Genomic DNA, 24,533 nt, shown 5'->3' with positions numbered 1-24,533 from the left:
TTTTGGAAAGATGGCTGAATACCGGGTCATAGTAGGTTGGAAGATCACATTATACTGTCTCCACTTTAGATATATTCCTGAGTATATATGATGCATTCTCTGTATCAAGTAATGCCACAAGCTAGAGGTGACAAGGATATTCCACAATGGATGTGAAATATGATGGTCAATCATGCATTAAGACTGCTTATAAATTTCATTTTCACAAACTCTACTGATATGATGATTTTGAGGATACTACTATTTTTAAGAAAGTGTAGAAATGGAAGGGCGTGCTAGAATCTGAACAACTCTATTGTTCATGAAAAACTTAAAAGAGAAACGTGCAAGAGAAATGAGAGGAAAATATTTTCTTTAGATGCAATTCAGCTCCGGAGTATTGTGCACTTCCAAAGGGATGGTGATGAGACTTAAGATCTTCGGAATCAAGTCATTAACAAGGAACACTGGAGTAAATTATTTAGCCTGGTTCTCTATTTATTTATTTATTTATTTTTTTGAAATGGGAATAATTTCATTAAGCCGAATTCGGCAATAAGTCAAAAGATACAACCGCAGCGATACAAGAAGGAGTCTCTCCGACCCAAACAAAATCTGAATTAGAAGAAAGAGCAAATTTTGCTAAGTAATGAGCGGCTTGATTCGCCACCCTTCTAACATGAGTGAAAGTAATGGAATCAAAACTAGAGCTTAATTTGACACAATCTTCTGCTAGTGTTTCCAAGTAAACTGATACAAGGTGCTTATCTTTGATTGTCATAATCACATTGCTAGAGTTGTATGTTTAAGAGCAATAGCTCCTTTGCAAATTTGAGACCCTTCAACATTGCCATTGCTTCAGCCACATCAGAATCGGGTAGTATTGGCAAGCACCAACAACCTGCTGCTGACACAAAGCCTTGGTCATCTCTTATCACCGCAGCAAGACCCCATTTTCCATCATCGGAAGGACCTGCAGCATCTACATTCATTTTATAGGAGCCTGCAGACGGGAGACACCATTTGATATTTGAAACTGGTATTGGAACTGACTGGTTCTGCAATTGCAATAAATCATTTCGAACACTGTTAAAATTGCAGACCGGTTTGATAGCACTCTTATAACATTCATATGCACTAGGAATTTCAATTCCCTCAAAGCATCTCTTATTTCTAATCCTCCAGATTTCATAACAAATGGATAGCACCACTTGACTCACTTCAGTCCCTTCATTAATAATAATATTTTCCAACCAATTCAAAAGGGCTTAGCATAACTATTATTACTGCTAAAATTCACGCCTAAATGAGATGCAAACCACACAGATCTCACCCACTCACAGTCCATAAGTAAATGCTCAGCGGTTTCATTGCGCTCATTGCAAAAACAACAAAGAGAACTGCATTGAATACCTCAATTAAAAAGAGCCATTCTAACCGGAATTTGATCATGTAGGACACGCCATATCAGATGAACATGCCTTGGTATAGTTCGCAATTTCCAAAGCTTCGACCAGACTTTGCTGTGTTGTGGCATAATGGATTGATTAGATTGTTGCACTGATTTCCTCTGCTTCAGAAAGTGATACGCTGATTTCACAGAAAATTCACCGTTCTTATTTTCCCACCATACAAATTTGTCTCTCCGTTCATTATGAATGGGGATTTGAGCTATTTGTTGGGCTTCAAATGGGAGAAAATTATCATTTAGAAGTTGTAGATTCCATCCATCATGTTCTTCATTCAACAAATCTGCCACAAATTCCGCCTCACTATTAGGCGGCTTGAATTTGACTTGTAAGGCTCATGGAGAGACCCTCAAGTGGGTGGCTCATGGCTCCTATATCCGTAGTAGTGGAAGTTCAGTTTGTGGTGGTATTGTTAGAGATAGAAAAGGCTTCTTTATTAAAGCTTTCATTAGGAAGATAATATCACCCTCTAATGCTCTTGTTGCTGGACTCTTGGCTATGCTCTCCAGCTTTCAATTTGCTATTACATTGAATCTGAATATCCTCCGCCACTCGGTGAGAAATCTCACTCAAGTTTCAGTACATATGATCGATCATAGTTATACTTTTTATCTATATATTGATCACGGACAAAGATGAGACACTGATACAAGAATATTGATGCTGATAATTTGGAAAAACGACAGTTAAATGCAATTAAATGTGTCGAACACCGATATGTGTTGAACAGACACGTCTTCCATCAGAAGTGTCAGTGCTACAAAATTCTTTATAAAAGTATTTTTGGTTAAAACTTGTGTGAGACGATTTTATAATAGTCTCTAAGAACTCGTTTGGTGATCAGAATGGATAAGTATGATCGGGTAAACTATCTTATAATGTTATTATAAAAACATCTTGAAGTTTGTTTTTATTAGTAATTGTACCAAACTTTTATTTTTATTCATTAACATGTGCAATAAGGGCATTTGTTAGCAAAACTCTTTAAACAACTTTCCCTTCAGCCGTAGAAATAGCTAATACATGAACTTATACACTATATGTATCCTATAAATGCTTAATTAAACTATATATCCAAACAGACTCTAAGAGCATAACAGCAGTGTTGCACTTGCTTATGTGGTGAACGATTGTCAGTAACTCTCTCTCTCTCTCTCTCTCTCTCTCTCTCTCTCTCTCTCTCTCTCTCTCTCTCTCTCTCTCTCTCTCTCTCTCTCTCTCAATAAAAATGATATAAATCTCGAGTATATTGTGAGATTACTCAGACCAATCGTAGAGTTTTGGATTAGTCGTATGAATATTTAGAAAATATAGTTGAATTGTTTAAAAAATTGAAAAGTGTGAAATAATATAATATAATATTAAGTGAAGTCCATTTAAACCAACCCAATATGAGTAACCAAAAAAAAAAAAAAAAAAAACCAACCCAATATGGTGGCATGGATGTGCCTGCTCTAAGCAGCTTTTAAAATGGTGAAAAACTCTTCTTATAAATTCATCCAAACATCATTACAAATGCTTATACCAACAGTAAACTCAAATAAGTTGAATATATGTCTATCCAAACAGCCCTTAGTTGCACTTCAATTAGTTTTATAGAAAATCTGAATTAAAACTAGTTTTCTTCGACTACAAACAAACTGTGTTTGTCGGTTAATTGTCATTATAAAATTCTGAGAGAATTTGAAGTGTTTTATTTTATAAACAACTCAAAACAAGAAGAAATATTTGATAATAATAATTCACAACACAACTATAATTCTGAAGCTACGTACTGGGAGATTTTAAAATCTTGTCTTCTCCATCTTGACAATCAATTCATCAAATTTTTCATGTAGTAGTTGTAGTAAACAAGCCAAATATTAGCAGATTCTTTTGCACTTAATTCTCCTTGACGAAAAAAGAGGAAAATGTGACAGCTCTTTACATCATGAAAAATACAATGTCATATGACTAATATCTTTTACCTGAAAACAAAATTTATTATAACAAAATAAAAGGATCCAACCAAGGTTGCATGTTTTAGTTTAGTCCACTAGAGGCTGAAACCCTTTTGATGACCTCCTCTTCCATTTGAACTAGATGTTGACAGAATGTTTCAACATCGGTTGCCTCTTGCTCGAACATGAACCTGAGCTCTGTCCATTGGTATTGACCAACGCCATCCTTTGAAACAGGACCAGTAACTTTTGCTAGCACATCGAATCCCTTGCGATCAACGGATGTTACATAAGCATCCTTAATACAACACCACAGGCTTCGTTAGTTGTTAAGACTAGATATTATGAGAGCGAAAAACAAAATAAATGAACTGATATATGGTTAGTCCTAAGACAAAACAAGGTATCAGCATGCAACTGCGGAGACACAAACTCTTTACCCTGCCATATATCAGTATTCATCTCTAAGAAGCATGTTACAAAACCAGCAATACTACAGAAGCTACCATAATCTAGAGAAGGATGGACATATATGATATTCTAATAATATATTTTCAACACATCACAATCTCTTGACCATGCCATACGAAGATAAACAATCTATGCTTTTTTCTTCTTCTACAATTGAAATAATCCGTAACACATATTCCCGCATCTAAAATGCTATGCAACTTTCCATTATCTAAGAATGATCAATGTATCTTGCAACCACACTTGTAATCAAGAAGACATCAAGTAACCAATTGCAGGATCAGGGTGTAAAGAATAATCAAGATCATTAAGTTACCTTTGCATTGGTGTTCATGTAAACAAAACATAAAAGCACAAGGGCTCTACGCCTAGCTTCACTTTGGTTAATCCCATCAATCAACTTCGCAGAAAATGGAGCTAAACAAGAAAAAACGAGAAATCAATATTTTGTTGCATAAATAAAAGATACCGAACTAATGCATTTAAAACCAGGTCTTCACCTAATTGATCAGCTTTGGATGTTCCTAAATCTTCAACATCCACATCAAAAGTACCTCCATGGCCATCAATAAATGTGCAAGATCTGAGCATTAAAGTCTTACATTAGATGGAACAAACACTTCAGATTTTCTAATTTTACTAATAGTTAGTGGTTATCCTGATCACACTTCATTGGATGCAGGACAAAAAGAAAATTCTAAGTTCATTATTTCACAAAGAACTCCCAAAATAATGACTACAGTAAAACCAGACTAGCAGATGCATACCGAACAAGGTCCGGGGTTAACATTACTCGAGTGTCATAATTAAGTATTGGTACACAAACTTAACAAATATATAAAACCATAAGGCGTGTTCACTTTCTAAAAACATTTTCGGTTTTCATTTAATAAAATTTGTGTTTATTTGAAATAGCTAACAAGGAGATGGAAAATTTGTGTAGGGAACGCTTGCTATTGAGAGAAGATGGAAGTCAAGCTAGGAAAAAAGAATGCATTTTCAAAAACAATGAAAACAGTATTTTGACATTATCAGTATTTCTGAAAAATGTTGATCTGTTTTTAAAAATTGTAGAAGAAATGGTGAGGAAAATATAGATCGATATTGCCTCGTGTTTATTAGTTGAAGATAAAATGAGAACCAAAAACATAGGAAGTATACGAACCTAAACCACATGAAGGAAACAAAATAGCGAGTATAAGAGAGAAAGTGTTTCTATAACAATATGGAATTTTGCGTGTTAAACTTGTACCAGAACTGTAACCAAGTGTTCGGGATTGGGGGAAGAGCCAACCTAGATACTAGAACCAGATACGATCTTTGCATTCACCTATGAAACAGAAAAATTCAAAACAAAGATTTAAACCTACAAGTTCCTACCTCGTTTTAAATCTATATACTGAATATTTTTCAGTGGCTCCCAATAGTTCCTGAAGATTATCACTTCGCGATGTACTGCTCCCACTAGAACTTAGTACTCCAGACACAGTGTAACTAAACTTTCTGATTGCTTTTTCCTCAGATCGTATGACTTCATGAACTTTCTCTGTGAGCGCCTTGGCCTACACCAAGATCAACAAAGCATCAATTTCGAGAACAAGTCTATATATACTATATTCTATTTGTCACTTGCAATTATTATGATGAACAACCCTTAATATTAAATTAAACTTGGCTGGAGTATAAGTGAAAGTAGGACTCTAATGCTCACATTAGAAAAAGAAGATGGAGCATAAAAGTGAAAGTAATACTATGCATTTTAGTATAAGATCTATTAATTTATGTTTTAAGAAACAACATAAATATGCAAAATAATATACACTCTATTTTCTGGTATCCTCCATACACATAAAGATATTTAATTCATGTCCATAGTTTTCAAATCTACAGCGAAACTTTCAGAAAATAAAAGTTCAAATATCGAAATACAGTTGGAGGAGAGTAATTAATAGTTAGGGCTGTAATAAGAAAAACAAAACTAATACTTCATTGATATTGTAAAGCGACATAAATGGGACATTTTTTTTTGCTACAATGACTTACATTGTGAGACAAAGGGAGTAATTGACACTCGTGAAATTGGAATGTGATAAATCTGATGGTTAGTAGATTTTGTTAGTTAGGCTGAGAAAGTTAAAAGAAATAAACAAGCTATATAAATAAGTAGAGGGTTTGATGGGAGTTAGTCCTTTCGGTGAGGATTTGAATCAGGACTACCAAGAGTCTGAGATCTCCAGAATATTCAGGAAGTTTACATACTTTTTTGCATATTCTTTTGCTATGGAGAGTCTAACACATTATTTTAGTAAAGTTATATTAGCGAAAGCGAAATGATAAAAAGCAAGCATATGAAAAGATGTTGTAGCAATACCTTATCTTCATTGAGAGGAAGAACATCCCCAGATAAAGCAACCCGAGCTGGTAACTGCAGCATGTGAATAAACCAATTAGCTTATACCTTTATTTCTTCTAATTATAAGAGAATCTGAAACAGCATCGTCAACCACAGATCGCAGCAAAAAAAATTGGTTTGTTCATATTAGGAAACACAAGTGCTAAAGCGCTGCTATTCGACAACATATTGTACTAAATAGTGTATCGCAACACAATAGTGAACGCAGGAACGACGTTGCTAGTGATTTCGTGGAGAACCGAGCAAAGGTATTATAAATTGCATGATTTTATTTTAGTTTCGAAAAGAAAACATGTATATCCTACAGGCACACACAACCTTTTCCAATGATTTTAATATGGCTCCTAGTCGGCCTGGAAATGGACAGGTCACAGCAAATGAACCACGCTCATCAATGATTGTGTTCTGCATAAAACAAAAATCAAACTAGTCATCCTGCAACTGGAAAAAGTACTCAAATGATTTATCAACACATATAGTATTATTCTTAAGGTTAAGAGTGAAAATAAAAATTAGCATAGGCAAAACCCTCCAAAAAAAGTGTCATCTTCAATAAGGTAGTGTTCTAAACATTTCTTCTGGCTCTTTTGATTAAGTGCTACAATGTGACAAACTTGATATGAACATTTAGTTTTTACCACAAACAGTGATAAAAAGATTAAGCAGAGGAAGACAGACTAATCAGTAATCACAGTCAAAGTGACTTAGTATCACAAAAAACTAAAAATTATTAACAAAAAGGAGGAAAAAAGTCAAAACCAAATTATTAAATTTCTCCTAGATTTTTAACCTCAATTTCAAGGAGATTCTTAACTAACCCTTAGATAAAAGCTATCTCTCTGATACTTAAGTGACGAACTAACCTCAATATACGTTACTGTTTCATAACACCAAAAAGTCTCACATTGATTGAGAGTTGAGGTTAAGGGTAGTTTATAAACACTGATTATCCTCAACCCACTTATACGTCTTTTATCTAAGGACAAAACCGTGAGAGATTATACAAGAGCCAAAGTGCACAATCCCTTAGAAAAGTGGTACAGCAGACTTGAGACCCTAACTGATTAATTCATGTTGAACTTAGCATCTAAGAGTTATCTTTAGACTTATAATCTTCACATTGAACATGAAAAAGAAGCAACTGTAAAAAAAAAAAAAAAACAGAGAGAGGACATGGAAGGACAACAAACATACCATATTATGCAAATCATTTTCTGGCACCCAAAGATATGGCTGCCCCCTTCTAAGTATGTATTTAACCTTAGATGTATGAATATCTCCTTTGCTGTTGAAATTGAAATCATACAAAAGTAACAAAGACCCATTAGCAAAATACTTTGTGCATGTGTCAATTGACAGTGAGTTTGGTGAAATAACAGTGTACTACCACGATTTTAGCAAAAGCTACATTTTAGAACTTCAACAAAATCATATTGCCAGTTGCCACCGTGATTTCTTCAAACTCACTCCCAATACAAACATGTCGTAAGGAGTAACAGAACAATCACACTCTGAGTACTAAATTATTATTCAAGGAATTGAACTATCATAGAAAATAAGAGGAAAAAAGAACTAGAGAAAGTGTATGAAACAGTTTGGAGATCGTATTCAACTCAAGAACAAATTGAAGTGTGTTACAAATTTTAACTGAAAACCAACCCTGGGCATGTTTAGATTTCCTTATTTGAGCTTATCTCCTAGCATAAGAACTTGTGAGACTATTTGAGAGAATTTATGAAAACAACTTATGACATGTTTATAAGCATAAACCCTAAAGCAGCTTACAACATGTTCATTAGCTGTTTTCATCTTACTTCCATAAGCTCTCCAATATAGCTCAAGAAAATAACTTATAGCTTATACCAAAACAATTTAACTTTATTATAACTTTCATCGTAGAAATATCTAATATAAGCACTTATCATAACAAGCACTTATGCTGTAAGCAGCAACTTAAGTTGTTTATCCAAACAAGGCCCAAGTGTAGTTAACTTTAACTAACTGTCATAAGCTATTCAACAACAAGATATAACCAATACTTCAATAATAAGTAACAACAAAAAGAAAAGAAAAACAACTTAATACAAACTTCAAGTTGTGCTAGGGAGTAAGGGTGTGAGTGTATCTGTAGCACCAACACCTTTGATCAAATGAGTATTCAGCGTTGTCTACGTCAGACACCGACTTGACACTGACACATGCGATTACATTCAAATCATTCATTTTTCTCAAATAATTACAGTGTGGACGTGTCAGTGTCGTGTCCGTGTGTGTATGAGTACTTAATAAGGGAGTCTAAGGTTTATGAAGCAGAAGAAATAAAGGGTAAAACGGGTACCTTCCTTTAGCATCTGCTTTGATAGTATTAAGAGAACCTTGCCAGTTTGATGTTAATATATTCTGCATGTATGAAGTGAATGAAACATTGCAGAAAATGAATAATCTCATTGAAAGAGAAGAGAAGAGAAGGAGGAAGAACCTTGCATTTCTCAGCGAATGTTAAGACGGTTGTTTTGCTGCGTTTCATGGTTTTGAACTGTGCACACCACCTGTTCGAGAAAAGTACCGTTTGTGTCTGGAAGCAACGAAAAATCTATTCCATGTTGCTTTTCTTTTGTGTTTAGAAGGCGCAGCAATCACTTACGTAGGATTTTATTTTGATTTAGGTTTAATATTTTTTTTTTATTTAGGTGTAATATTTCTTTGGGTTAATTATGTTTTAGATCCCAATAAATAGGCGCGTTTCCAACATTAGTCCCTACTTAAATTTTATTAAATTTTTGGTCCCCAACGTTTTTTTTCTGTTAGCAAAATAGGTCCTCGCTGTTAATTGTTGCTGATTGAGCAAACGGTGAAGCACGCGTGGATGCCACATCTGACTTTTTATTTGTTGGATTAAATATGTATTTAGTCCCTATAAAATTGAGGCATTTTACGTTTAGTCCTTACTTAATTTTAATAGTTGTTTTAGTCCTTACAAAAATATTATGCACTAAGTATTAGTCCTTGTTCAATTCAAATTTGTTTAATTTACCTTAAACTCTTAAGTTTTTGAACGGTTTTTTTGAGACAAGTTTAGAACACTATGAAAGGTTCAATTACTAAATTTTAAGTGTAAGTTTAATCCTCCATAATATTGCACTTTATAAGAATAGTGAAACGAATTATTTTTAGTCTTCAAAATAGTCCATATAAATGCAAATAATGACTAAAATTGAACAAATTTTTTTGAGGGACTAAACTTAAAAATGTATGATTTTGTAGGGACTAAAAACATATTTAACCTTAGAACATATGCAATACTATTTTTTTATTTTTTTTGAATGTTAAATATATTACCGATTGATGTCTCTCATACTATAGTTATAAATTTCTTTAACAAACAAGAAAATATTTGTTTAGGGTTTTTTATATACCTTTTATATTTAAACAATTATTTTTTTTAATCAAATTATGTTTCTTGTACTCGGTCCCGTGGCTTTAAATTCCTGACTCTGCCCCTGTTTGTAAACCTAGAAGTCTTATGGTGTTTATGGTTCATACTCCGAACACAGTTTTCTTTCTCATAGCACATATCGTAAGCGTCTGTTTTGTTATGGGGGCTTAGCGAGGTGGGAATATTTTACACCATAAATCAGCCGCGACCGAGGTATTCCTTATTTTTTGTTCGAATTTTCCTAAATTATCATTCCCAATTCCACTTTCTAGGTTTCTGGATTGTATCTACGTTGCAATTATTCGAATACAACTTTCTTTAATTTCAAACGCTCGTTATAGAATTGCATAATTACTTGTATCACAGAAAATTATTCCGTATTGTTTTAACCTTTTATGATTATTAGGTATTATAATCTGAATGTCTAATTCAGCTGATGAGATCATGAACATGAACCCACCACCATCGAAGAGATTAAAGCTCAACGAGAGTGAAAACGAAGATAGACTCAGTGACTTACATGACTATATTATCCTCCACATACTGTCATTTTTGAACGCTAAAGACGCCGTTGGAACTTGCATTTTGTCCCCAAGATACAAGGATCTTTGGAAACAACTTCCAAATCTTACATTTCGTTCCTATGACTTTCGAACTGTCAAGATATTCACCAATTTTGTGTCTAAGGTTTTATCTCTTCGTGATTCCTCTATCTCACTCGACGCTCTGGAATGTTCCAAAAGTGGTTGCATTGAGCCTCGCTTACTCAAAAAGGTTGTGAATTATGCTATTTCACACAATGTCCAAGAGTTAAAACTATCTTATCTATGTGACATTGAACTAATTTCCAATAGCATCTTTTCATGCGAGACTTTAACATGTCTTAAGCTATCTGCTTACCCTAGAAAAGATATTAAGGAAAAAACATTGTTTCCAAAATCTCTCAATTTGCCAGCATTAACTATCTTGCATCTAGGGAATTTCGCCTTTTGTGCTTGTGATAATAATGCACAGGTCGAGCCATTTTCAACCTTTAAGAAGTTGAATAGTTTGGTCCTTTCTAATTGTGCTTTGAAGGATGCAGTAATCCTTTGCATATCAAGTGCCACACTTGTCAATTTTACAGTGCGTAGTTACTCCTATGATTTTTACAAAATCGAGTTCTGCACTCCAAGTCTTGGTACATTTGCTTTCATTGGTAAACCATTTCAGAGATTATCTGGTAGCACTCTTTCTTATGTTAAGCATGTAGATATTGATGCAGAGATTCTGTCAATGGAAATGGAGCCTCCTCTGTTTCTACTAAACTGGTTGTTTAAGCTCACTAATACAAAATCATTGACAGTCACCGCAAGTACTCTTCAGGTACCATAAATTTGCAGGTTTTGATTGTTACTTTCTTTTTGAGATATTTTTTCTTATATCTAAATTCCAAAATCAATTGACATGCATAAGATTGATCCACCCTCATCTCTTGTTGCTTAGGCTCTCTCCTTAAATTCTAATTTATTGGAGATCAAGCTCCCATCATTAGGTAACTTGAAGTCGTTGAAAGTGAAAAAGAAACCACTTGCATATAGTTTTCGCAAGATGCTGATGGAGGCTAAGTTACAGGAAACTAAGTCGCGGAAAGAAGCTGCAAAGTTAAGAAAATCATTTAAAGCAGGATTGGAACCATGTGCACTCATACCTGATGGAATAATTAACTTCTTGCTTCAAAATTCGCCATCGGCAGAAGTTTACATGGTAGATTGTTGAGTATTCATCTTCTTAAGAGAGATTGTTATAATTGGTTTGGCTTTTGTTTCCTTCTGTTTCAATTTCATGTTGTCTCTTTTGTTATATACTAGTCATCAATGGGTAGAGAAACAAATTGTTCAAATAAACTTACAAGAATGTGTCCAGTTTCAACTTAAGTAATCTTATGTGAGTGTGCTCTATTGCACGAATTAATCTGTTGGTTAATATTTCACAGTAATGTGTGTGGCTTCTTATTAATCACATGTTGGAAAAATGAGAATTAACTTCTAGCTTATATTAGGATATTCTGTAAGAGTAAATACCTAAGTTCGTCTTGGATTGATGGAATGTGATGAAGTGGAATGGAATGGAGTGGGATGGAATCATATTCCATTGTTTGGATTTGTAAAATTTTAATGGAGTAGAATGGAACATGATGGAATCCATTCCATCCTATACCACCATTTCTTCTTATTTTTCATTCCATCCAATTTGGTAGGTAAGCAATGGAATGAACTTTCTTAATTAATTGATTACCATTTCACCCCTATTTTTTATTTCATCACTTTCCATATCTCCTCTTGTCCTTTTGTTCTGCCATTTATTTTCATGTGCGTCAACTGTCGTCTTCTTCCTGTTTCTCTTTTTATCTTTCTTTTATGGGGAATATAATTTCAACGTACATGACAAATAATATAGAAACATTGTGGGTTGTGTGTGTGAGAAATAAGCATAAAATAAAAGACGTGCAGGTAAATATGGGGACGAATTTGGAGAGGCTGCACCACAGGTACTGAGCTCATGCTCATGCTCATGCTCATGCTCATGCGAGAATATAGATAGGATAATATTCAAGTTTCTTGTCCTTTATTTTGTTCAGCTAGTCAATATTGGTGTCCTTTATTTTGTCCTTTAGCTGATTAAACTATATTGATTTTAATTGATAATTTTCTTCGTTTCACATGTTACAAAAGATAATCCATTTTTATTAAATACATAAAAAAGTGTTGAGTAAATATTATTTTATTAAAATATAATGAGTTTTATATTTTTCCTGTAAAAAGAGTTTTATTTTTAAAATAATAGTGTTTTTAGATAAGGGTAAAAATGGTAAAAGAAAGTTATAATTCATTCCATTCCGTTGATTTACCAAACAGTGAAGTGGAAATTTTACTTTGTTCCATTGTAAAATATCCAAACAATGGAAGGGCAACTTTGTACCATTCCGTTCCGTTCCACTTCATTCCATTACGTTCCATTCCTCTCCATTCAATTATATTCCATCAATCCAAACGGAGCCTAAATTTGTAAGGATTAATCAAATTTGTCCTCAAATTTTTCAAAATATCTATTTCATCCTTGAATTTACCAAATGTCAATCAAATCAGCCTTTCCGTTAAGTTGGTTTGTTAACGGAAGTGACATGTACTATTAACCTCTCACAAGACTTGCCATGTCAGATGTCACGTAAGCATGGACTAATTTGGCCGAAAATGACAAAATTTACAAGGACCAAATTGATTGATTTACAGAAAATTCGAATTCACTTTTGCAGAAAAATAACTGTCACCCAACGTCTTTTTCTTCCCCAAATCTATAAAATTGAAACCTTAATTTTATAATTTGTCACCTATAGTTCAAAATTTCCTCCATTAATCGATGACAACTTTCTTCCCCAATTCAAAAAACTTCAAAACCTAATTTTTTTTTTATATTATTTTTTACATAATTTTTGTTATTTTGGTGTGTTTACATCTGACCAGTTTTAAAGTTAAGAGAAGAACTGTAGTTTTTTACTTTCTTCCCCAATTCAAAAAACTTCAAAACCTCATTTTTTTATATTATTTTTTACATAATTTTTGTTATTTTGGTGTGTTTACATCTGACCAGTTTTAAAGTTAAGAGAAGAACTGTAGTTTTTTTTTTTTTTTTTGACAAAAGAAGAACTGTAGTTTTAAAGGTACAGAGTGGTATTTAAGCCTAATATTTATCGGAAAAGAGAACTACTAATATATTATTACTCACAAAACCATTTTTGAAGTTTATTTAACTCGTCTAAACCAAAACAACAAGAATAACTAACTGGGAAAAAACTGTGAAACCAAAACAAAGAAGAACACTACCACCAAATTAGTTACAGCTTCATCACCGATCATCTTACTCTCTAGTTTTCTCAGGTACGTGAATTTCAATTTTCTTTTCTTTTCTTTTCATTCCATCACTTATATATTACATAATTCATTCAATTCTTGATCTCAATTTCCAAAACCCTAGTTATTATTATTGATATTGAAATTGTGCATTAGCAGGAACTGCATCAACAGTGACCGATGAGTTCCTCAGAAGAAGCATCATCTATGGAAACAACCACAATTGACAAAGATCTTCATGTTACATTTGCACAGATGATGTATCACTTACTTCCAAATCCATATGAGTCTCAAGAAATCAATCACCTCACTCTCGCTTACTTTGTTATCTCTTCCCTTGACATTCTCAACGCCCTCCACTTGGTATATATGTCTACTCTACTCTTTTCATTTATTCATTATCTATGAATCACGCCGACACCGCTAATAATTTGAGAAAATCACATAATTCAATGTAATTGTATGTGTCTGTGTCAGACACGACACATGTCCGATAACAGGACACGTCTAATCTGAGGAGGGTTCATTGTTTATTCTGTCATTTTTATTTTATTAAAACTACATGCTTTTTATTAGAGTAAAGGTGGTGAACCATCCATTCAAACAACTCTGTACTGACAATCAATGAAAGTTACTAGCATCACTATTGTTTTCTCTTTTTTTATTAATCTGATATGACAATTCTGAGTGTTTTCATTGGTTGTCTGAGCAAAGTTGCTTTGAACTGACACTCGACCACCTTTAAACTTATATTTTAAATTATTATACAATGAAATTTACACAGGAATGAAAGATAAGCCAACAACAAACCGCGACACTAATTCTTTTTGAATGGCAAAACCATTCGTAGACCTAAAGGACACAGCATTGCTACTATGTATATGATGTTTTTATATAATTATGTTTTTTTAAATATAATTATATGTTTGTTTTTTGTGATTTAAGGTTGAGAAAGAAGCTGTTGCTAATTGGGTTTTGTCATTCCAAGTTCGACGTGGAACAACAGATGATCCTAACAATGGTATGCAACTGATGTTGTTAGATGTGATTTATGTTAAAAATTTGATTTTTAGATGACCCATTTGAAGGATTTTGATGCAGGACAATTCTGTGGATTTCATGGTTCCAGGACATCTCAGTTTCCTCCGGATGACAATGGGGTGAGTAAAATATTGTATTTGGAATTTTAAGTGCTAATATTTGTTTTTAGTTTGGTCAAGAATCATAAGGCTATGTTTGGATAAACAGCTTAATTAAGTTCTTATAGCATAAACACTTATAAGTACTAATGTATAAGTTATTTCTATAACAAAAGATAAAATCAAGTCAAACTGCTTTCACGTAAGTATAAGCAGTTATCACAAGTTATCATAGAGAAATTATGGAAATAAGTTGAAAACAATTGATAGCATGTCATACGTCGTTTCATAATCCCTTCCAAAAAGTTTCACAAGTTCTTATGCCAGTAGGTAAGTTCAAATAAGTAGATTCAAACAGATCCTGACCTGTTTATGTCGACCTTTTTTTTTGAAGGTTTTTCACCATAACAACAGTCACTTGGCAAGTACTTATTGTGCCCTTGCCATATTGAAGATTGTTGGTTACGATTTGTCAAGTCTTGATTCTGAATCGATGTCATCTTCAATGAAGAACCTTCAACAGCCTGATGGAAGGTAAGCTTTTGAAATTTGGATTCGTGCCATACTCTTTATGCTTATGTATTTTCCATATCAGTAAAATCCACTACTACTTTTCAATTTTGTGATGTATTGTTATGGAAACTTTTGCTAACATTTATGCCCTTAATGATATGTTTAAGTGGAGTTGCTTATTCATGAATTCTTTGATCTATGTTGACAGTTTCATGCCTATTCATATTGGGGGAGAAACAGATCTTAGGTTTGTATATTGTGCAGGTTAGAGAAAAATACATGAAATGGAAGTTCTATTTGGTTAATTAATAGATAATCATGGTATATTAAATATTAATTTTTAACTAATTAACTTTTTCAGCTGCCATTTGTTTCATGCTGGATAACTGGAATGGAATGGACAAGGAAAAAGTCAAGGATTACATATTAAATTGCCAGGTTTGTGCAAATAGTTCCTCTAGTGTTGTTAAATAGAGGTTATAGCGCAGCGGAATTTGAAAAGATCATTATCTAGGAAAACAATATTGTCATGTAGAGGTTAAAGCAGTGCTATGACACAATTGTATAGAAAAATTTGAACAAATTGCTATTTTCCGCGATTTGTGTTTGACAACTGTGGTGATGGTAAACTAGTTAATATTATTATGTCATGGTTGTACTATTTAGGACATGAACATATGTGACGTGTGTGTGTATCTGTACGTAAATGAAACTAATCCTTCTTTTTCCTTTATTGTTTCTAGTCTTATGATGGTGGATTTGGATTAGTTCCTGGTGCAGAATCTCATGGTGAGTCGAGACAATCTTTTATCACAATTTAAATGTGATTCCATATTGTGAGAAGAGCTGTTGCAATGTTATTTGTCACATTAATTCAATGTTTTAAAAATCAAAATGGATATCAAATCAGCGAGACATTTAAGTTATGGTTAAACTGCTTTAAACCGCTCAAACAACGATGAAACCACAGTTGAACCGCTCAAATAATTGAACTGCAGACAGTGCTGGTTAGCGGTTCAACTGTTTGAACAGACTGTTTGAACAGTTCATTTTGGTTTGGTTTTTAAAACGTTGCATCAATTAGGATAATTTTTTTCCTGAATTTTCTCCTTTTTATGGTATTATTATCCATCACATGATAGATTTGTTTGATACATGTTTACAATGTGTTAGTTGGTAGGAGATTAAAATATGGGATGTTATGTTCTGTACACACATCTTGAAAGACAATCTTCATCCATTTTATTTAAATGTTCATTATTACTCAAAAGATATTTATCAACATTACTTGTTTTAGTGTCACAGGTGGTGCAACTTATTGTGCTATTGCATCTCTCCGGCTAATGGGATACATTGAAGACAATGTTCTCTCAAGTTGTAATCTGTCTTCTTTGATAGATTTGCCGTTGTTGTTGGACTGGATCTTGCAGGTTTGTACATCTATCTCTTTCAAAATAAGCTGAATAGAGTGTACTACACCTGTTCACTTAAGCCTATTGTTTTAAGGTTATTTACACTTGCAAAGAAAATCAATAATTTTTTTTTTTACTTTCATTGGAATTTTTTATCTTCTATAATATCATTAACTATTTATCAACTCATTCCACCTATTTCTCTCTTTGTAATAAATAGTTAAGGATATTATTGACAAAACATTAGTTAATTTTGCATTGAGCTTTTAAAATAACAAATAAGTTGGAACAATTTTTTTCTACAAAAGCGACAATTAAAAATGAACAGAATGCTGTATTAGATTGTAAATATAAGCATTGTGGATGAGCTTCACTTTCAAGACATATTTGTGAATGCCCTTCATATGGTTTATGATTTTTCTTTATTAATTAATAATTTAGTGCTTGGTTGAACTTTAGCCAATTATCAATTTTGGATGACGGAAAGCCAAAAATTTGCCTTTTAAGCTGCTATAAAATGCAATGGCACCGCTATCCTTCACAAATTGGCCGTGTCAATTATGAAAAAACCAGCTACCGTACATGGCCGATATTTGACAACACTGCCTTTAACATATGAAATGTCTTTTCTGCTTATCAAGATTCATTTACTTTGTCTTCCTTTACAGAGGCAAGGGCCTGATGGTGGATTTCAAGGTAGACCTAATAAATCTACTGATACATGTTATGCATTTTGGTAAGTACACTTTGGAGCCATAATCGATATCTATGGTACAATATTATTTGTAAGTTGTCAAAGCCATAACAGGAATCATACATTTTGGTAGGATTGGAGGCGTTTTAAGAATTCTCGGGGGCTGCAATTTTGTCGACAATAAAGCTCTACGTGGATTTTTGCTTTCCTGTCAATACAAGGTATTGCAGTTACTTGTTTCTTTGAAAATACAATGTGTTACAGATTTTAAGGGGACACTTGAAAATTTGTTGATATATTATACCACAAAAATTATAGGAAATCAAAGGGAAGAAAAATAGTGATAATGCTTTAAGCTACTAAACTTTATTTTTCCAGTGCATTTCCTTCATATAAAAGACAGATAAAAAAATAATGCTTCTTTCTCTTCTCCCATTTGCACACTCAAAGTAATGATTTTTACAGTACATTTCCTCTTCCATTTACAACGAACTCACTTTGCTAAGCTTTAAGCTTGCCGATGCCCACATATTTTACAAGGATCACGATGCAATGAATCAGAAAGTTACTATGTGTTTGGGCCCTTCAAGTTATAATTGTGTCCTTCACAACATGTATATTTGGTATTGTTGATTGAACTTGCCAGTGATAATTGCTAAGTGATTAAAAGCACGAGTCTATAACCTTGTCGAGTTTATTTAATAATGTCTGTGAGACTGCTTATTTTGTTTAGATCGACTCGCACGATAGAGAAACCTGTTGGTTAAACGCTTGGTCCATAAATGAAAAATAAATGCCAAGTTGACCTACTTAATTATTGGCGAAATGAAGGCTTGAATTTTACCTGAAAAGACCAGATTTTCTTTCCTTTTTTGTGGGTAAAAATATGGAAGGGAGAAGTTATCATATGAATGAAAATTACACCTGTCTCAGAGGAGATTTGAACTCAGTGTCCTGAGGTTACAAGCCCAAGCTCTTATCACTGGGATGGCATTTCATTGACATATTTTTTTATCCTTTCAATACACATGAAGGGGGGGAAGAGTAAAAATATTTTTTCTGATATCAATATCTGTGGGATGGTTGAACTAATTTTGAAACTCATTTGTTTTTCAGTATGGTGGTTTCAGCAAATTCCCTGGAGACTTTCCAGATCTATACCATTCCTACTATGGATTTGCAGCTTTCAGCCTGTTGGAAGAATCTGGCTTGAAGTCACTTTGTTCTGAACTTGGAATTACTAATATGGCTGCAATTGGAGTCTAACTTAGAGATGCATGTGTCTCAACAAAAAAAAGTTTTATAGATCCTTTTTTGTTTGAACATTAATTTAATACTAAAGATATTTGAACTTAAGCGTTCTTGCATTCTTGCACATTGTATGAAGGCTTTCAACAGTAATCCACTATCAAATGTACCTCTGTTATCTGTTTCAAATTTTGTTGAAAGTGTAAGTTTCCAATCTCATTTGATTGCCATAATAGATTGTGATAGAACTTGCAATTTTGAAGAGGAATACTTCGTATTATTTACTAAAAAAGTATTTCAAAGGCTCTCCAATGCAAGAAAAGAAAAACCAGAGAAAAACTCTTCGACTTGATCAACCATTGACCTCCCTCCACGATTTCGTGGGAAGGTATTATTTCTTCGAGTATTTTGGTGGTTTCGCTTCAGCTGAGTAGTTTCCAATTGCCTTCTTTAATTAAGAAATGTAGAATACTGTGTGCACTCTTGCAGTTTCAGGCAGCTTCAGTTTATAGGAAACAACTCATTGACCCATCTTCTGGTTAGTTTTTCTAGCTACTGTCCAGAAGAATTGAGTCTTTCTTTTCTTATCAGCATACATATATTTCACTCATGTTTCACCTTGTGAGAACCAAATCAAGGTGGGTAGCTTCATCCAACAAATACAAGATAATGCAATGAAGAACAAATTGTGAATCAAACTACAAGGAAAAAAGTAACCATCCACGAAAAGACATTTTGTAAATACATAAAAAAATTAAAAAAAATACTAAATATAGTAATTGATTAAAAAATTTAAAAATAATACTCTCTCATTATCATTTACCCTCGTATTTAATTATTTCATATCATAAATTAATATTATGATCTGAAATAAGAGATTAGTAATTCCCCTAAAAAAAAGGATTAGTCTCAATCAGAAAAAAGGAGAGGACTAATTTTAGTATACTATAGATAAGCTAGAATAGTCATAGAAAACAGAACAAATAGAATATAGCTAGATTTATCCTTAAAAAAAGAATATAGCTAGATTTAGTAGAGTTAAGCTAAACAACACTTGCAATTAACTTGATGTCTCAACATTGCTCTAATTTTAGTCCTTCACAATTTTCGTATGAGTCAATTTAGTCCCTACAGAAAAACCAAAGTAGTCCTGAATATTTTCATAGTTCCGACAAATTAATATCTATCTGATTGATTCTGTATGTACCTTATCGAGTAAATAGGCAATTACCCTTGAAATTGTAAGTTTCGTCAATTACCCTCGAAATTAACAAAACTTCAATTACCCCCCTGAAATTGCACAACGGTAATTAATTTACACTCTCCGTAAAAATTTTCTGTTAGTGAACATGATGTTTTGCAAATACTCCCCTGAAGTTTTGCACTTATGTGCAAAATGCCCCCCGAACTTGAAAATTAATATTTTTTTTGTGTAAATGAGAACTATTGCCCCCCGAACTTTAATCTTCTATAAAGATTGATTGAACATCCATGATTGTTTATGGGTGAAAGAGGGTGAAATTTTAGAGCGATAATGAATGAAATAAAGTGTTTCTATTCGTGTCTTTGCTTCTAAGTTCATGCCTATAACATTAGTTCCAAGAACACAGCTTGCCCAGCAATATACCCTTGGTAAAGATTTCATTGCCAAATCAATTACATTCCAAAACACCGCTGGTCATGAAACTAGCCTATCAGTGGCACTTCACGTGAAATTCATGGTTACCAAGACACATTGTATGTACACAAACACCACCAAGAGTTAGGGGCACAAGCAGTGGCACTAAGAGTTAACGTTGACCAATCTTTGGGCATTGTATGGAATATATCATGAATACTATAGCAATCCCAGAGTTACTTAGGAAAGTGTCGCTTGGAAGACCTTGGAGACAATTCATGAATGTATTGATAGTATAATTGGTTAAACAATCATGGATTTTCAATCAATCTCTATAGAAGATTAAAGTTCGGGGGGCAATAGTTCTCATTACACAAAAAAATATAAATTTTTAAGTTTGGGGGGCATTTTGCACATAAGTGCAAAACTTCAGGGGGTATTTGCAAAACGTTATGTTCACTAACAGAAAAATTTGACAGAGGGGGTAAATTGATTAACGTTGTGCAATTTCAGGGGGGTAATTGAAGTTTTGTTAATTTCAGGAGGTAATTGACAAAACTTAAAATTTCAGGGGGTAATTGCCTATTTACTCTATCTTATCCCTTTGTTTGTCCGGTACCTCAAAGAGAGATCAAATTCACACATAAATTTGAAATTGTGGAGGGAGAAAGGCACGTTAGTCCTCTACACATTTATCTGTTTGGTTGTCCTTTCATGCATTTTTCGTATGTGCTATGGATTCTGCTACACACATTTCTTTCACTACTATCTCATTTCACCAACAAATGCAAAACCTCCTCACTTTCATTTCCCTCTCTACTCCAACTCACCTTCAATTTTTCCTTATGAGAAACCTCGCTCTTTTAGCACTTGCTTCTTCAATTCCACCTTACGTGTTAGGCACAACAAATGTTGAAACTATTCCTTACACGAATCGAACCCGGTTCATTTTGCAAACCATAACTACAGAGAGAAATTTAGGTGACAGAGATTTTCAAGCCTTGAAAAAATATTGGAATGGGAGGACAATGGCTCCAACACATCCAAATAGTGTTCGGGTTACAAACATTCACGATAACATTATTGATGCATTGCAGAAAGAGGTCAAGAAAATGAGGTCCGCTTCCGAGAAGGATTCTTCTCAATATAACATTTTGTGGCGGGTTTGGTTGCGTATAACACGAAGGTTACCGCCTTCTTTGTTGCATTTGGATTGATTGATTTGGGAGGTTTTGGTTGTGAGGCATGCTAATTTTGTTGCTCATTCTCACGCTGGTGGGAAGATTGTTGCATCAACTGCTTTTATTGAGGCTTTTGCAAGTGATGGAGAGATAGCAACTTTTCTCGCACATGAGGTATTTCATGTTTCTGCGGAGATCTCTAAATCTTATATATTGTGTACGGCGATTTTGTTGTATAATTTAAGACCCTAGAGCTTATACGTTATGCTGAAGAGTTTCACATTGGATGAGAGATTGTCTGACAATATGTTTATAAGTGAGGGAAATCCTCACATCATAAGTTGGTTTTGTGGGCTAATTTTAGGTAATGATGATAGCTAGAGACTTGTCAATTTTTGTTGGTTCTTTTTTTTTTTGTTAATTAGGTTGAACATATTGTGGCTCGACACCAGGCTGAAAAAGATACACGGGCTCATTGGATCTATACTATATATGTTGTGCTTAATCTATTTGTCACCATTTATTTTGAAGAAAGAGTGTTACGATTTGCTAGGCGACTACCTTACAATCGACGATATGATTAATTCATTATCTCTCTTTTCTAATCCATTACTCATTGATTTCATGTTTGTCTTCTTAATTAAACATATGCCGGTGCTTGTTCTCAACCCAATTTATTCACAATTTGCAGGTTTGAATTTGAAGCGGATTACATTGGCTATGATCCTCGGCTGGCACCTAAATTCTACGAGAAGATTGCAAAGCTAGATGGTTCTGACAATGATTCTATGCTTTCATGTTTTTTTGGTACCCATCCACTAGGAAGAGAAAGAGCCAAAGTGTTGGCTCGACCTGAGATCATGGAGGAAGCTCTTATTTTGTATAAGGGTCTTGTTAACTTGTGCCCTAAGGACACAAAATAAGAAATTAAATAAAGAAATTTAACCTTGGAAATTGTGCATTAATAATCTTAAAAGCTTAAAAACTTATATTATTTTCAATACAATATTTATTATTTATTTCTATTTTAAGATTTTTATCTTGTGCCCTAAGGGCAAACATTTCCCTTTGTATAATGATGTAAGAGCAAGGCATGATGCAACACCCCGATTTTTAATATTAATTAATTAGTATTATTGTTATTTAATAGTAGTAATATTAGTATTATTAGGTAATTGTTTGTTGATGTTTTCGATAAAAGTTGTGGGTATTGAGCGAATAGATGAATCAATTAATTGTTGAAAAATAGGAGATTATTAGAGATTAAGGGAAAAGGGATATTTTTAGCAAAAATAAGAGAATAGAGGCATATTAGTAAAACGGAAGTTTAAGTAAGTAAGTTGAGTAGTGTTTTAATTAAATAAATAGAATGAGGTGTAAATAGTGGAGCCAAATAGTTATAATAGAGTTAGTAACGAATCTGAGGGTGTGCAGATAGTAAGCCTATTAAAAAGATTAAATGAGAAACAAACTCTTGGTTGTTATAAATAGAGGAGGAGATTAGAGAATTAGAGTTACAACAAAAAAAGAGAAAAAGATAGCGGAGGAAAAAGAAGAAAACTAGGGTTAAGAAGAAAGGAGGCATAAAGAGACGGCAACATAGAGATTCAACCGTAAGAATTCATCAATTTGCAAAACATTGAGGTAAGGGGAGAATCCTTGCACTTTAGGGTATCTTAATCTATGAGAGGGTTTCTTAAATTTTAATATGTTGTTGATGTTATGATGTGAATTTTGATCGGAGATTAACGATGAACGAATTGAAAAATGAGAATTGAGGAAAACTAGTTTAGATTTTTGAATTGAGTTTTAGTCTTAAAAAGAGTGGATAATCCGGTAGGTTAATGAAGAATAAGTGTTTAAATGATAGGGTAATCATGGAGTTTGACGAGTTTAGGGTCGAAAACGGAGTTAGGAAAAGTCCCTTAAGGCTAAATCGCAGATGTGAAATCGTAGAAAATTTGCGATTTCGGTAATCGAAACAAAAAAACTGGGACTTTTTTGTTCAGAATTAGGTTTCACTGTCTTCATGAAAGTTGTAGCTATGCATGTTATCTTTAATTCGGCGTTGGTTTGACCTCATTTCAACGTCTAGAACTCTAGTGTGATTTAAATAATACACAGAGGTCAACATGGTTGTACTCTTTTCAATTACTGTAACTGAAAAACAAAAATAAAAACTGGGACTTTTCTGTTCATAATTAGGTTTTGATGTCTTCATAAAAGTTGTATATATGGATGTTATCTTTCACTAGCCTTTTGAGGGACTCTATATAAGTATTTAGAATTCAAGATATGATGAAAATACTACACAAGGGTCATTAGGGGTCAGCAGGGTCGTCCTCTTTCCCAAGACATAGGAAAATCAATTTTTCTGCCACCTTATGTTTCGAATTAGGTTTAGGAGTCTTCATGAAAGTTGTAGATGTGTGTGTTAGCTTTAATTCTCCATTGGTTTGAGTTCATTATTCCCTCTAGAACTTGAGTTATGATTTAAACACCCCGCCTGTGTCATGCTACGTTTTTCAGCACAACCCTTTTTATGGACTCTAAAACAACTATGAAAGCGATAGTGAGTGTAAGCAAGCCATTAGCGTGTCAAATAAAAGTAAGGGTCTGGAAAATATATGTTTAATGAAGAAGTGTGCTTAGGCATAAATAAGAGTGATTACCTCAAGGTAATGACGATTCCAAAACATGAATTTGTGAGAGTGGCTTAAGACAATAGAAGATAGTAATGATTAAACTATATATGAAAATATGTTCCTAAACTTAATGAGCCTAAAATAATAAGAGGATACAACTAATGAGGGATGTGTGTTCTAAACATAATATTGAAATAACGAAGATGTAAACTATATATATTTGATATGTAGATATGATGTTAATCGATGAATTAGATGTTAACATTGAAATATGACGGGGTATGTTGATAGTATAAATATTATATGGCGACGATGCACTACGTAATAAATGATGTTGTGGGAGACTTGAAGGTAAAGTAGAGAGAGAGTTGTAAGAGGGTAATTCATGAACTAATAAAGGTGAAAATAAAGGTGAAAATAATAGTAAATCAGGGTAAAGGGTAATTGTAGAGACATGTATATAAGAAGAGAGAAAACGTAGGAAA

The 24,533-nt window shown here is 33.5% G+C and overlaps 5 protein-coding genes across 5 annotated transcripts; 3 read left to right on the top strand and 2 right to left on the bottom strand.

The window, feature by feature from the left end:
- Positions 1–517: 517 nt before the first annotated feature.
- LOC146905082 (uncharacterized) lies at positions 518–971 on the bottom strand. The gene is made up of 2 exons (XM_085728438.1): positions 818–971; positions 518–729 (listed from the first exon to the last, which is right to left on the bottom strand). Exons 1-2 carry the CDS (start codon positions 969–971, stop codon positions 518–520), a joined length of 366 nt encoding a protein of 121 aa, XP_085584564.1.
- Positions 972–3,230: 2,259 nt separating this feature from the next.
- Positions 3,231–8,936, bottom strand: LOC146905081 (uncharacterized). Its single transcript, XM_085729573.1, has 9 exons — positions 8,752–8,936; positions 8,611–8,672; positions 7,467–7,557; positions 6,591–6,677; positions 6,231–6,284; positions 5,240–5,421; positions 4,360–4,442; positions 4,176–4,276; positions 3,231–3,686 (listed from the first exon to the last, which is right to left on the bottom strand). The coding sequence occupies exons 1-9, from the start codon at positions 8,797–8,799 to the stop codon at positions 3,471–3,473; spliced, it is 924 nt and encodes a 307-aa protein (XP_085585699.1). The 5' UTR covers positions 8,800–8,936; the 3' UTR covers positions 3,231–3,470.
- A 654-nt stretch (positions 8,937–9,590) lies between these two features.
- LOC146905080 (F-box protein At4g22280-like) lies at positions 9,591–11,682 on the top strand. Its single transcript, XM_085726356.1, has 3 exons — positions 9,591–9,921; positions 10,115–11,073; positions 11,194–11,682. Exons 2-3 carry the CDS (start codon positions 10,129–10,131, stop codon positions 11,464–11,466), a joined length of 1,218 nt encoding a protein of 405 aa, XP_085582482.1. The 5' UTR covers positions 9,591–9,921; positions 10,115–10,128; the 3' UTR covers positions 11,467–11,682.
- Positions 11,683–13,490: 1,808 nt separating this feature from the next.
- PGGT-I (Prenyltransferase family protein) lies at positions 13,491–18,793 on the top strand. The gene is made up of 12 exons (XM_085723077.1): positions 13,491–13,625; positions 13,758–13,961; positions 14,544–14,619; positions 14,700–14,758; positions 15,132–15,271; positions 15,459–15,514; positions 15,612–15,688; positions 15,994–16,039; positions 16,556–16,680; positions 17,331–17,398; positions 17,490–17,577; positions 18,473–18,793. The coding sequence occupies exons 2-12, from the start codon at positions 13,779–13,781 to the stop codon at positions 18,620–18,622; spliced, it is 1,068 nt and encodes a 355-aa protein (XP_085579203.1). The 5' UTR covers positions 13,491–13,625; positions 13,758–13,778; the 3' UTR covers positions 18,623–18,793.
- A 2,457-nt stretch (positions 18,794–21,250) lies between these two features.
- Positions 21,251–22,326, top strand: LOC146905078 (mitochondrial metalloendopeptidase OMA1-like). The gene is made up of 4 exons (XM_085728437.1): positions 21,251–21,385; positions 21,452–21,577; positions 21,829–21,941; positions 22,095–22,326. Exons 1-4 carry the CDS (start codon positions 21,251–21,253, stop codon positions 22,324–22,326), a joined length of 606 nt encoding a protein of 201 aa, XP_085584563.1.
- The last annotated feature ends 2,207 nt before the right edge of the window (positions 22,327–24,533 follow it).

Source organism: Medicago sativa, chromosome 7 (assembly GCF_051527215.1).
Source record: "Medicago sativa cultivar Bolivia chromosome 7, Bolivia_mono, whole genome shotgun sequence".
Classification (NCBI taxonomy): domain Eukaryota; kingdom Viridiplantae; phylum Streptophyta; class Magnoliopsida; order Fabales; family Fabaceae; genus Medicago; species Medicago sativa.
The sequence above is the reverse complement of the archived record's forward strand: the minus strand, read 5'-3'. Positions and strand labels throughout refer to the sequence as shown.

Bases quoted from the DNA above. Each gene is read 5' to 3' on its own strand.
- LOC146905082 (XM_085728438.1), bottom strand. From the start codon at position 971: ATGAATGTAGATGCTGCAGGTCCTTCCGATGATGGAAAATGGGGTCTT. The intron at 730-817 runs GTCTCAAATTTG...ACCTTGTATCAG, and splicing joins AGCAATGGCAATGTTGAAGG to TTTACTTGGAAACACTAGCA.
- LOC146905081 (XM_085729573.1), bottom strand. From the start codon at position 8,799: ATGAAACGCAGCAAAACAACCGTCTTAACATTCGCTGAGAAATGCAAG. The intron at 8,673-8,751 runs GTTCTTCCTCCT...TCATACATGCAG, and splicing joins CATTCGCTGAGAAATGCAAG to AATATATTAACATCAAACTG. The intron at 4,443-5,239 runs GTAGGAACTTGT...TTTAATGCTCAG, and splicing joins GTATATAGATTTAAAACGAG to ATCTTGCACATTTATTGATG.
- LOC146905078 (XM_085728437.1), top strand. From the start codon at position 21,251: ATGGCTCCAACACATCCAAATAGTGTTCGGGTTACAAACATTCACGAT. The intron at 21,386-21,451 runs GTTTGGTTGCGT...TTGATTTGGGAG, and splicing joins AATATAACATTTTGTGGCGG to GTTTTGGTTGTGAGGCATGC. The intron at 21,942-22,094 runs GTTACGATTTGC...CACAATTTGCAG, and splicing joins ATTTATTTTGAAGAAAGAGT to GTTTGAATTTGAAGCGGATT.
- PGGT-I (XM_085723077.1), top strand. From the start codon at position 13,779: ATGAGTTCCTCAGAAGAAGCATCATCTATGGAAACAACCACAATTGAC. The intron at 14,620-14,699 runs GTATGCAACTGA...ATTTTGATGCAG, and splicing joins AACAGATGATCCTAACAATG to GACAATTCTGTGGATTTCAT. The intron at 16,040-16,555 runs GTGAGTCGAGAC...TTAGTGTCACAG, and splicing joins TCCTGGTGCAGAATCTCATG to GTGGTGCAACTTATTGTGCT.
- LOC146905080 (XM_085726356.1), top strand. From the start codon at position 10,129: ATGTCTAATTCAGCTGATGAGATCATGAACATGAACCCACCACCATCG. The intron at 11,074-11,193 runs GTACCATAAATT...CTTGTTGCTTAG, and splicing joins TCACCGCAAGTACTCTTCAG to GCTCTCTCCTTAAATTCTAA.